General features: G+C 37.9%; 1 protein-coding gene across 1 annotated transcript; it reads right to left on the bottom strand.

The window, feature by feature from the left end:
• Nucleotides 1–530: 530 nt before the first annotated feature.
• Nucleotides 531–1502, bottom strand: LOC101692769 (olfactory receptor 51F1-like). Its single transcript, XM_004768236.1, has one exon. The coding sequence runs from the start codon at nucleotides 1500–1502 to the stop codon at nucleotides 531–533; it is 972 nt and encodes a 323-aa protein (XP_004768293.1).
• Nucleotides 1503–13875: the final 12373 nt, after the last annotated feature.

The raw sequence follows: 13875 nt of genomic DNA, 5'->3' as shown, positions 1-13875 counted from the left end.
AACTAGAAGACTCAGTTCTTACTTTTGATCTTGTAATATTTTTCCTAGATGCTTTTGGCAGAGTATTAAGACACTAGTGAATACTGTGACATCTAACATGCAGAGAGTCTAGATTCAAATCTCAACCCTGAGCCATGTTAGTTGTCTGGTTGATGGCTTACATGTCTTTAGACCTCAGTTTCTTCATCTCTAAAATGTAACTAATATTATTATATATTTCACTGAGCTGTTTGAAGAATAAATGGAATATGTCTTAAAAGCTGTTAGTAGAACACATAATATAAAGTAGACACTAAATGTTAATTTCTTTGAGTATTTTCATTATTTCATTTTTAATGTTTCCATGTTTCCCTTATTTGACTATAAAATTCTTGGGGTGTAGCATATTTTATGACTGAAGACACAAAAATGATCTCCAAATATGTGTTGAATAAAGGAATAAAATGACAAAAAAATATATCTGATAGACAGTAACCTACCAGAGTTGCCTTTTACAGTCAAAGTCACTTTTTTAGGTTTTTCTTAAGCAGTTATCTCTGTTTATTTTGTAAGGAGAAGACTGCGTATATAGCCTTGCGAATCTGTTTTGTTTTTACACTATAGATGATTGGGTTGAGCACTGGAGGCAAAAGCAGATAGATATTTGCCATCATCGAATGGACAACTTTGGGGGCTGATGGACCATAACGATGCACCAAGGACAGGCTCATCATGGGGATATAGAAAACAGCCACTGCTCCAATGTGGGAGACACAGGTGTTAAAAACCTTATGTCGTTCTTTAGGGGAGGCAATACTGAAAACAGAGTAAATGATCAAGATATAAGACAGGACAATGCATGGTGTATCTACTCCTGTAGTCAGGATGAGATCAATTAATCCACAGATGCTGTTGGCCTGAGTATCTGAACATGCTAATTTAATCACATCTGGGTGGTAGCAGTAGGAGTGGGAAAGGACATTAGCTTTACAGAAATTAAGAGGCTTAAGGAGCAAGAGTAGTGGTACTATTAATACTACAGTGCGTATTATCATTAACAGGCCCATCTGAATGATTCTAGAATTAGTGATAATGGTAGCATATCTCAGAGGATCACAGATGGCTGCATAGCGGTCAAAGGCCATAGCCACCAGTACCCCAGATTCTATGAAGGTAAATCCATGTAGAAAAAACATCTGGATAATGCAGGTATTTAGACTGATTTCAACTGTATCAAACCAGAGGATACCTAATGTTGTTGACATTGTAGAAACAGTCAAGCCCAAGTCAGCAGCTGAAAGCATGGAGAGGAAATAGTACATGGGCTCATGGAGACTCTGCTGGGTAATGATGACAAATAGGATCATGCTGTTCCCAGAGAAGGCAATGGCATAGAGACAACAAAAAGGTATAGAGATCCACACATGGACAGACTCTAGGCCAGGAATGCCAGTCAACAAGAAGGTTGGAAATTTAGATGTCAGGTTGCTTAAGATCTCCATGTTTTTCTGGATTTGTAGCATTTGTCCTCACAATTATCATATCCTATAGAAATAACAAATTACATTGTCACACAAAAATATTTAGATAAATTTTCTTTTGGTTAGGAGAGCTGTCTAGGTCATGGATTAGTACTTTATCATTGAGAAACTCTAAATTAAACTATTTTAATTATAAATTATATGTATATAATACTCAATATATATAAATATTTTTACTCTTAAATTCAAGGAAAATATGTCTAAATAATCTTATACATTTTGATGATAATTATTTCCTATATTGATAGAATTTTAAGTGTCATTAGATCATAAGATTTTTATGAATAGATTATTAAAATATAATAAATAATAAATATCAGTGCATTCAATTTTGAATATGTTATATATGAAATGACTATGGGAAACCCACCTAAAGATATCCATGGATCTTCAGTGTCCACAAAGGTGCGAATTTCCAGGCAAAAATCTCCAGAACATTTCAGAGTTATCACTGAATACATGTCATTTTAATCAAAGAGTTTGGGTGAATCACCCTCAGAGAGTACATTTACAAGAGAAAACCAATGAAGACAAACTCCACAGAAGTTATTGGAAAGGATTATATATGCTAAAGCAAGATGAGGCTAGACAGCTTTATAGGAAACGTTAAAGCCAGGAGAGATGGTGTTATGACTGGGTATTATATGAACAACAGTATGGAATTGCTTAAGTGGTTAGGTTATACTCTATGTGGAAAACCCAAAGACTCCACCCCAAAACTACTAGAACTCATGCAGGAATTCAGTACAGTGGCTGGATATAAAATTATTGCACAGAAATCAGTTGCATTTCTATACATCAACAAGATAGAAGAAAGAGAAATGAAGGGGTAGATCCCATTTACAATTGTACCCCAAACCAAAGATACCTAGGAATAAATCTAACCAAGGAGGGAAAGGATCTGTACTCAGAATAACTGTAGAAGAGTCATGAAAGAAATTGAGGGAGATGCTGGTGGCATCACAATTCCAGACTTCAAGCTCTATTACTAAGCTGTAATCATCAGGACAGTATGGTACTGACACAAAAAACAGACACTTAGATCAACTTAACAGAATAGAGAACCTAGAAGTGGACTCTTAACTCTATGGCCAACTAATCTTCGACAAAGCAGGAAAGACTATCCAATGGGAGAAAGACAGTCTCTTCAACAATCGTTGTTGGGGAAATTGGACAGCCACAGGCAGAAGAATGAAACTGGACCATTTCCTTACACCACACAGAAAAATAGACTCAAAATGGATGAAAGACCTCAGTGTGAGACAGGAATCCATCAAAATCCTTGAGGAGAACACAGGCAGCAACCTCTTTGACCCCAGTTGCAGCAACTTCTTGCTAGACATGTCTCCAAAGGCAGGGGGAGCAAAAGTAAAAATGAACAATTGGGACTCCATCAAAACAAAAAGCTTTTGCACAGCAAAGGAAATAGTCAACAAAACCAAGAGACAACCTACAGAATGAGAGAAGATATTTGCAAATGACAAATCAGTTAAAGGGCTAGTATCTAAAATCTATAAAGAACTTTTCAAACTCAACACCCAAAGAATAAATAATTCAATCAAGAAATGGGCAGAAGACATGAACAGGCATTTCTGCAAAGAAGACATCCAAATGGCCAACAGACACATAAAAATATGCTCAACATCACTAGGAGAAATACAAATAAAAACCACAATGAGATATCACCTCATACCAGTCAGAATGGCTAAAATTAGCAAGTTAGAAATGACAGATGTTGATGAGTATGTGGAGAAAGGGGAACCTTCCTACATTGTTGGTGGGAAGACAAGCTGGTGCAGTCACTCTGGAAAACAGTATGGACATTCCTCAAAAAGTTGAAAGTAGAGCTACCCTATGACCCAGCAATGGCACTACTGGGTATTTATCCTAAAGATACAAATGTAGTGATCCGAAGGGGCACCTGTACCCCCATGTTTATAGCAGCAGTTTCCACAATAGCCAAACTATTGAAAGAGCCAAGATGTCCATTGACAGATGAATGGATAAAGAAGATGAGGTATATATTTACAATTGAATATTATGCAGTCATCAAAAAATGAAATCTTGCCATTTACAATGATGTGGATGGAACTGGAGGGTATTATGCTAAGCAAAATAAGTCAAGCAGAGAAAGACAGTTATATTGTCTCACTGATATGTGGAATTTAAGAAACAAGGCAGAGAATCAATGGGGAAGAGAGGAAAAAATGAAATAAGACAAAACCAGAGAGGGAGACAAACCATAAGAAACTTTTAATCTTAGGAAAGAAACTGAGCGTTGCTGGAGGGGTGGGGGATGGGGTAACTGGCTGATGGACATTGGGGAGGTATGTGTGTAATGAACACTGGGTATTATATAAAGCTGCTGAATCACAGATCTGTACCCCTGAAACAAATAGTACATTATATGTTAATTAATTGAATTTAAATAAAAAAGAAAGTCTAGAGAATGTAAAATAATCTAAAATTACAGAAAGAAGATCCTGGGCTACCCAAGGGAAAGTTTCGAGCAAGGTTCAGAGAGGGAGGGTTTATAAAAGGACACAAAAAAATCTTTATTTTCATTATCATGACTATGGTGGGAGTTTCACAGGTATGTACATATGACAAAGGTTGTTAAGTTATGCACTTTAAATGTGTAATTTATTTTATGTCAATTACACCTCAATAAAGGTATTTCAAAAGAAAAAAAAAAAGAAAGAGTAGTGGTTGACAGGGTCTAGAGATAGAGGGGAAAGTGGAGTGATTGTTAAACAAACTTATCCAGAGTGATAGAAACATTTTGTAATTAGATCGTGGTGCTGCACAACTTTGTAAATATATTAAAACTATAAAAAGTGTGTTGTATATTTTTAAGGGTTAGGGTTAATTTTATGGTGTTTATATTATGTCTCAATAAAAAATATTCTTAATTAAAAAAAAATTTCAAATGCAGCCAAGAGCATGGTGGCCGTAGAAAAAACAGTTGGAAGTCCAGCAATGAAAGCTGAGAACCTCCTACAGTGTCTTCAGGATGAAGGGACAAATAAGTGGTAGAGGCACAATGCATATCATTTCTGGAAACTCATCTGTGAAGGCAAGGAGAGAAATAGGCCATCACTAAGAAGACCATAGGTGGATGGAGGATTTTTACAAGATTGGCCAGACTTAGAGAAATGTAAAGTTAGAGAAGATAGTGAGAGAGTGAAAATATAGAACACTAGTGATTAATTGATACAGAAAGTAGTAGGTGATTGAATATAGATAGTATTTGAATGTGAATATGATGGTAATTAGCTATCAAAAAAATGAGGATCATCATTCCACTGACCCTTGAGGGTAACTGGCAAATGGGTAGATTGGTGGAAGCTTAAGTGAGAAAATTATAAAGCAGTATGTACTTAGTGTTCCTTTTTTCCTTTTTAAAAATTGTGGTAAAATACACCTAATATAAAGTGTACCATTGTAAGCATTTTTATGTGTCTAGTTCAGTGGTATTAAACACATTCATAATATTGAGCAACCATCCCCCCCTACATCTTCATAATTCTTTTCATCTTGAAAAACTGAAACTGTCCACCATTAAACATTCACTCTTCATTCTCTAGTTATCTCTTTATAGAGTTCTGACTACTCCTAATATGCCACATAAGTGGAGTCACCCAGTATTTGTCCTTTTGTGACTAGCTTACTTCACTTGGTGTAATATCGCCAAAAGTCATCCATGTCATATGTTATAATTTCCTTTCTTTCTTTCTTCCTCCCTCTCGCCCTTTCTTCCTTCCCTTTTCTCTCCCTTTCTCCTGATTGTCCGCCCTCTCTCCCTCTTTTCATTCCTTCCTTCCATCCTTCTTCCTTCCTTTCTTCCTCCCTCCCTCCCTCCCACCTTTTCTCCTTCCTTCCTTCCTCCCTCTCTCCCGCCTCCCTCCTTCTCTCTCTCTTTCTCTTTCCTTTCCTCTTCCCTTCCCTTTCTTTCTTTCTTTCTTTCTTTCTTTCTTTCTTTCTTTCTTTCTTTCTTTCTTTCTTTCTTTCTTTCTTTCTTTTTCTTTCTCTTCCTTATGAATTAAGAGTGGGAAATTTACTGCTGTTCAAGGAGTATGAAGTGATGGATGCTGGTTTGAGAACATGATAGAGGTTCTCAGTAAACATTATAAGGAATAAATGAGGCAGCCAAAAATATACAGAAATGTTATAAATGTTATTAAGCTGTTCAATTAAAAAGTTAAAAATAATCTTGAAAGCAAAACATTTAAATTGTTAAATTGGTAAAATCAATCTACGAAGACTTAAATAATAGCAATATTATTTATTGTAGTATTAATGTTTTTAATCAAGCTTTTAAAAATACTAGGTATGTTTATTATCTGAGAGTAAATACCTATAATTAGCATATATATCATCATTCCCTTTAGGGTGGTTTTCTATAGTCCCTTTTTAAACTCCAGTTCTCAGGTTCTCATTATATCTGAGAAAAACTATTACAATATTTTCTATAATCTACTCAGGGTCAGATATCTGTGTGTTATGTGGATCCCTGAAGACAAGGTGAATCCTAATGTTACCATATTTTCTGGAAGTTCATATGAATATTTGTGAACAGGTAACAGTCAAAGCATAAAGTCAACACAATGAACACCTTTCTCTACCTTCTTACCAGGTCTATGTGGAAAGAGAAGCCTTCCTTGTCTTTACCACTGGAGAGAGAATAAGTTACAGTTCTGGAGCCATGGACTTTATAGCAAAGTGAAATTGAGCGGTGGGGCCATTGTTAAAATGTGCATCTCCCTGGGGCCATATTCAGAGGAAAACTGAAATCTCTTTCTCTGTCTGTAAATACAGGACAATGCTATATAATCACAGAAGGATTTTAGCTACTAACCCAAATGACTAGTGACCCATAGGCATTAAATGCAAAGCAAAGAACCTTAATTATCCATATAAATGGAAAGTTTACACACGTTCTGGGCATTGTAGAATAGAGAGATACATGTTATGGGCTATGTTTTATCAGCACGCTGGCAAGATAGTAACCAATATTCACTGATATAATAATTATAGTGACAATGAAGAGAGAAATTATGCACTCCAGCTTCCAGGCCCTTAGTCCTACATTATCACACTGACACATGGGGAGGATGATATATACATTCCTCAGTCCATCTCTTTCTAGCTACTCACTAGCTTTTCCCCAAGAAATGGGTCAGCTCCTTATTTGTTAATTGGGCCCCATTTAGCTGGTGGCCAGGTCACTGTGGGTGAATGATGAGTGCTTGTGTATATGTGTTCTTGCTCTCATAATTGCTATTCTCTTGTACTAATAAGTTCAAGGACCTAAGATTCTTGGGGGATTTTGTTGTTGTCAATGTGGATGGTTGCATAACAGAGGAAGGTTGCTTTTCAGACCTAGCAATTCTAGATTTATGGGAAAAAAAAAGACCCAGATTTGAAAATTCTGTTTCTCCTTTATTGAGAAGTCTCACATTGGTGAAAAGAGTCTTGTGTTTACCTAGATCAATAAAACAAAGATTTCTTACCCATTTGGCTATTTTTCTTAAATTTCTCTTTTTCTATTTTTCCTGTGGTTCCTGGCTGAGACTCTTTTTGTTTTTTTTTAAGATTTTATTTATTTATGTGACAGAGAGAGAGCACAAGCAGGGGGAGTGGAAGGCAGAGAGACAGGGAGAAGCAGATTCCTCACTGAGCAAGGAGCCCGATGTAGGGCTCAATCCCAGGACCATGGATCATGACCTGAACTGAAGGCAGATGCTTAATGAACTGAGCAGCCCAGGTGCCCCCTGGATGAAACTCCTAATGCCAGAAAATGTAAGAGGTTCAATTTAAGTATTATAACTCTACCTGGAACCCCTATCAAGTGTCTGGCTGATTCTTCAACAATAAAAAAATGAGCTATGAGCAAATCATGACACCACATTTTATAAGTCGGTATAAAATAATTTAAAGTTTACCACTGTTGCCTTCAAAGAGCTTATAACATAACTAGGTTTCCATCCAAATTTTTCTGTGATGGTTTGATTATAAAATAATAAATAGTCCCTGATTATCCCTGCTTCCTTGAACCCTTGTGTAATCCTTTGCTCTTGAATATGAATAGGGCCTGTGACATGCTTTTAACCAATGGTATAATGGCAGAGGTGATAGGATATTACTTTGATTCCTATATTACCTAAGATTGGCTCTAATGAAATGTCAACATGTTGCTTTGCCATAGGGCAAAGAACTGAGGGCCATCTGTAGCCAACAGCCAACTAGGAACTAAGTGTGGCTTCCTCCAGCTGATAGCCAGCAGGAAACTGGGTTCCTTAATCTGACAAGCCCCAAGGAACTAATTGAATCCTACTGACAGCCTGGTGATCTTAAATGTATCTATTTCCCAGCTGAGCCTCATGTGAGACTTCGGCCCTGACCATACATTGATTATGGTCTTGAAACTCAGCTAAGCTCTATCCAGACTCCTGCCTTACTGAAACTGCGAGATAAAGATTTTGAGTTCTTTGATGACGGGACATTTGTGGTAATTTGTAATGCAGCAATAGATGATTTCTGTATAAGGTCTAAAGAATCTGTTTCAATGCTATTCATTGCTCTGCTGTCTTGGGTTTCCTTATGAGCACTAAAGCACTAACATACAGGGTGACATTTACTTATGCTATGTCATGAATCTTCCTGGAGATTTTAGGTTATTGAGGAAAAAGATTAAGCTTTTTACAGTTTATGCATTATATAAAGTACCCAGAACACATCTGGATACATCATAGGAAGCAAATAATGTCTTGTGAATTGGAAATAAGTCTAATATAAGGAGAATAACATACATTCAGCAGACTGAGCATGTGAGTGTACTGCTCAATGATTTATCACATAGAATTGCAGCCTAGGCAATGATATGAAAAGAGACCAGCACGTTTTTTTTTCTTTTCTTTTTTCTTTCTTTCCTTTTCTTTCTTTTTTTTTAAGTTAAATTTTATTTTACTTTTTCAGTGTTCCAAGAGTCATTGTTTATGCACCATACCCAGTGGTCCATGACAAACATGCCCTCCTTAATAATACCACTAGGCTCACCGAATCCCCCATTAATTTGCATCTTCTTTGGGAGTAATGAGGTAGAAGCTCTGATACATTTCATCTTGTTGGGATACCTCCTTTTAGGAAATGCCTTTCCAAACTTTGTTTCTGTAATGGCAAGCTTAATTTTCTGTAAGAAATACTTGCAAACAATACAAATGACATCATTAGAAGGGTGGGCAAAGCAAAGAGATAGGTGCTACCTGTAACTTACTCCCACAACAGAAAGTTCCTTGTTTCTGTGGTTGTTGACCAAAGCCTGACCTTCCCAAGTCTTTTGTTTATTTTCTGTCCAGTGGTGTTCTTTTGTTCTCATGACTCATTTCCATATGGCTGTCCATAGATCAGCAGCAGTTACTGAAGTAAGCATTCTTTTGCCATCACCATGGAATCCCTTTGAGTACTTGTCAAATGACTATGCTTGCTTTGAGGTTTGCTGTTGTGTCCTATGCCTGGTAGCATACGTTCTTTGGTTTTCTTCTTCTGTAATAGTGTCTTGGCATTCCAGATCTGTCATGTTTCCATGTAAATGTGAGCATAACTTCCACAGGAAAACCTCCTAGGAGTTGATTGAGATTGAATAAGATCTGTTGACCATTTTTGGAAGAAACTTTCTATTTAAAACATAGAACCTTATAATTCCTGAAAGTGATAAATCCCTGTATTTGTATGTCTTTGTAATTCTTCCAGCTGGGTTTATTTTCCTAGTGATACTTCTCACAAAGTTTTTTGATGTATTCCAAGTTGTATGACTTTTGATGTTACTTTATTACATGATCTCATGTGAGAACTTCATTTTCTAATGAATGGTTAATACATAGAAATACAATTGTTGTTGCGCCTGGGTGGCTCATTCAGTTCAACACCTGCCTTTGGCCTGGGTCATGATCCCAGGGTCCTGGGAGGGAGCCCAAACTGGGCTCCCTGCTCAGGGGGGAGTCTGCTTCTCCTTCTGTACTTCCCCTCATGGTCACACTTGTGTGTTCTCTCTCTGTCTCTCTCAAATAAATAAAAATGTAAACTTTTGAAAAAAGAAATTCACTTGGTATTTTAATATTGTTCTTATATTCAGTTATATTGCTTAATATGACTAATCACCAATAATCACTTATGGACATCAGTTATTTTATCTAATGCTATGCCTGTTTGTTCTGTCTGATTATGTAAATGCACAATCATGTCATCTGTAAATAATTCGTTTTGTTTTGATTCCTTCACAATGCTACAGTCCTTTACTTTTCTTGCCTTCTTGTACTAATTACTTTGATGCTAGGTTAAGTAAAATAGTGATAGTGGGCATCATCATCCTGTACCCAAACTCAGAGAGAATATTTTCATTATTTTAACATTAATCATGGTTTTAGCTGAGGAAGTTTCTGTCCAGTTTACCCAGTTAACATGGATATCTATTGGAATTCATCACTTTTATTCAAATTTACTACAGATTCACAGTTGTTTCTTTCTATTCTATTAATGGGTGAAATACATTAAATGATTGTTCTATATTCTTGGTGGATTATTTTAAATAATATTTTATTTGTTAATTTGGCCCCTATGTTACTGAGAGATTTGATTTCATTTTTTCTTGTTTTGCAGTACCCTTTTAACGTTTTGGGACTCACAAAATTTAGGAAATGTTCTTTCTTCTCTCACTCTAGAGCCGTCATTTAAATCTCTGCCTTAGTGTTCATCTGTTCTCTGTGTGTGTGCATATCTCTGTGTTCAGAGTTCCATGTTTTATATTACTTTACTAGTCATTTGGATTAGGGATCACCAGAATGACCTCATTTAAAGTGGACTATCTCTGTAAATACAATATCTGCAAGTGAAATCACATTCTGAGGTACTCCAATATATCTTTATCTGGGGCGTTGGGGTTCACAATCAACTGATAACATGGAATGGTTTTGAAATGGAAGGCACCAGTAGGGGTACTGAACAATGAGAGTGAAGCCATTCTGGCTATATGGTGTGAAAGCTATGGGAGAAGAAGCAGAGCACTGAGATTCCAGGGACAGAATGACACAAATGTGAGAGGCATGTGTGCCAACTACTTTGGGCAGGGCTTCTCCCCAGGGAAGCTATAGCATGGCCTTCAGTATCCTAACACACAGAGTAGTAACAACAAATCTCCAATCCAACCACAGAGGCATAAGAGTCCATAAGTATGTTCTGGTGTCAGCATTTACCAGTTTTAGTAAAGCCACATGTTTGTAGTAGGTCTTAGGGGATGATGTGGCTGAGGCAGAAGGGTAACCAGGACATCATGAAGAAATGAGGGCTCTTGCACAGTATGCTTTGTGGTATCATAGTTTTTCCCAGCTTAGCTATCAATGATTGGAACAAAATGAACATGGTGGGGTGGAAAGCAGATTGGCACATCTAATAGGTAAATGCACATGGCTGCCTCTGACCAACAGAGGGAAAATATGGCTAGCAGGAAAATATGGCTATGCAGACCAGCATAGTAGAAGCAGTTACAGTAGTTCATTTTATGGGCTTGCAACCAATAAAAGAGAAAACCTCTTAGGTGAGGTGGAAGTAAGAGGACCTCTACCATGGAGGCTAGCAATACATGATGTGCAGGCCACATCAAAGAAGGGAGTTGTTTTTAACAACAGCAATAGCATAGCTGATAGAGATCAGGAAAGAGATCCAGAACTGAGAATCCTCCTGCCTTGGAAAGTTGCAGGAAGTAGGTGGGAGCTAGCCTAGTGGTGGCTCCTGAAGGTGACTGCTGTTGGGGAAGGGACCTACCCTCTGAAGGGACTAAGCAAGTCGCTTTTTGAGAAGTCTGGGCACTGTCAGAGCCAAGTGATCAGAAACTGTCTTAATAAGAACCCATATATCATATGTGATAAATATACTTTAATAAGAACCCATATGTCATATGTGATAAATACACCTGTTAAAAATCATTGAGTTATAGCCAGTTTCTCCTGATGGTAGTGTTTATAAATCACAGGCCCAGATTTATAGAATGAAGAATAAATATTGCAAACATTAAGATTCCAAATGGAAGGGAGTCACAATAAATGCTGTGTTGATCCTCATCCTTTTCTGCTCAGAAAAGTCAATTGCATCTAAAGAAAGAAATTATTTTTTCATAATCCTTATTGGCGTATCTGAAACTCTGACCTTTATACAGATTTAATTAAGATAACTTTGAAAAATGAAGAGAATGTGTAAAAGGAAGGAGTTTGTGAGGTTTTTATTTATACTGAGTAATAAATATGTATTTGGTTTTTGACCCCTTTTCTAACTCAGAGTTCCTAAAACTCTTGGAATTTCCTAGGTGATAACAGCCATTAGATGTTTTTTGTGATGTTAATGAGATGACCTTAGGTTCCCACCCTAAGAGGCTGGTTGTCAGAAGAACCAACCTTGAATTAGAGAATTGGAACTTTTAGTTTCACCCAGACCTCCAGGAAGCAAGTGGAGTCAGTGGTAGGAGGTTGAACCTGTTGCCAGGGGCCAATGACTTAAAAATCAATCATGGGTATGTAATGGAGCCTCCGTAAAAATCCCAGAAGGACAAGGTTCCCAGAGATTCTGTGTTGGTGAACAACATATGGAGACTGGGGAGCATAGCATAATGGAGAGGCCATAGAAGTTCCATGCCTTTCCCAACCCTTGCCCTAGGTATTTCTTCCACCTGGTTGTTACTGCATTATATCCTTATAATAAATTGATAATGTAATAAGTAAAATGTTTCTCTGGGTTCTGTGAGTTGCCCTAGTAAATTAATCAAGCCCAAGGAGTAGGTCATGGGAACCTCTGATTTATAGCCAGTTGCTTAGAAGCAGGGGACAAGGACTGTTCTTGTGACAGGTGTCTGAAGTGGGGTGGGAGGTCTACTCTTGTAGGATTGAACCCTTAAATTGTGGAATCTAATGCTAGCTCCTGAAGGGAACTGTAGGTTATACCAGGTTGGGTCCCAAGAATTGCCCTTTGATGTGGAGTATCCCTATACACACGGGAATTTTGTCTCAGAATATCCATTTGGAGGGAGAGAAACAGACAAAGAAGCAGAGAGACCTAGTTCATCAGAGTCTTACCCATTCTTCTCCTTGTGTTGCATGGTAGACTGGGGAGGCCTCTGCCCAACCCATCACAAGGACATTGCAGAGCTGGTGGGAGTCAGGGTGTTGGAGGAGTGAAGGAGGCTTAGTCTTATTACAGAAAAAGAATTCAAGGACTGAGCAGACACAGTGGTTGTTTAATGTTTAAGTGAAGAGTTTATGAAAGACAGAGCACACTCTGGAGCTTTGAGAGTGGGAAGTTCAAGGGACAGGTGTGCAACACAGGGTACTGGTTTCTGTCTTTTATTTTTTTTATTTTATTATTATTATTTTTTTAAGATTTTATTTATTTGATAGAGAGAAATCACAAGTAGACTGAGAGGCAGACAGAGAGAGAGAGGGGAAGCAGGCTCCCTGCTGAGCAGAGAGCCCGATGCAGGTTTCTGTCTTTTATTGAGAGTTGTTGACTAAGGGGTGGAATACTTATTTCTTGGGGTGGGGGTTAGTGCCTTTTCTCCTTAGTTTGTCAGGGTTTCTGGCCTTCTTTTCTTGGGCCTGCCTGGTTTGATCTGACTTGTTGTGGAGTGCTGCCGTGGCAGGCCTCTGACTTTTCCCAGAATGGCCATGATTTGTCCTTTGCTGGCCTCTACGTAGTTAGTTAAACTTTAAAAGGTTTACAGTGAGCCTGGTACCATCACCAAAATTCCACTGCTAACCAAAAGATGGCATGAGCAGGTCCATTTCAGCCTCATTCCTCCCAAATGGGATACCAGACTTTTCTATCCTAAAGCCTCATTTCATTACTCCCATTTGAACTCTGGGGGATGTTGTATGTTTAACCTTTAAAAGGTTAAAGTTAAAGTTAAAGTTTAACTAACTACTACTCTAAATCTGACCGCAGACACCATAGATTGGCTCTGAGTAATGTTTAAAACCCAGGAGAAGCTGAGCTGCTTTTTTTCAGTTCTGCCTGGCCTCTCCTAGTCAGTAGGTCATCTAGAGGTTTGTGCTCCCCAAGAGAAGAGAGGCCCTGTGATGACTGCCCTACTCACAAGTGGGAAATCCAATTCCTCACTCCAAGTACTCCCTTGATATTTTGGGAAATGAGTATAGACATGCTGCAGTTACTTACAGATGTGATACTCTGGACCCACAGCCCACTGGTGCCACTGCCCACAGGCTGTGATGAAGGCAATCATCTGTTTTCAGTGATTCAGAATACTGAAGGATACTTCTAATCATGACTGAGCTGCTCGGCTTAAGGAACCAGT

The sequence above is a fragment of the Mustela putorius genome, unplaced genomic scaffold (genome assembly GCF_011764305.1).
Source record: "Mustela putorius furo isolate JIRA1106 unplaced genomic scaffold, ASM1176430v1.1 tig00003987_pilon_pilon_pilon, whole genome shotgun sequence".
Taxonomy (NCBI): Eukaryota; Metazoa; Chordata; class Mammalia; order Carnivora; family Mustelidae; genus Mustela; species Mustela putorius.
The sequence above is the reverse complement of the archived record's forward strand: the minus strand, read 5'-3'. Positions and strand labels throughout refer to the sequence as shown.

Excerpts from the sequence above, each read along its gene's own strand:
- LOC101692769 (XM_004768236.1), bottom strand. The coding sequence starts at position 1,502 with ATGCTACAAATCCAGAAAAACATGGAGATCTTAAGCAACCTGACATCT.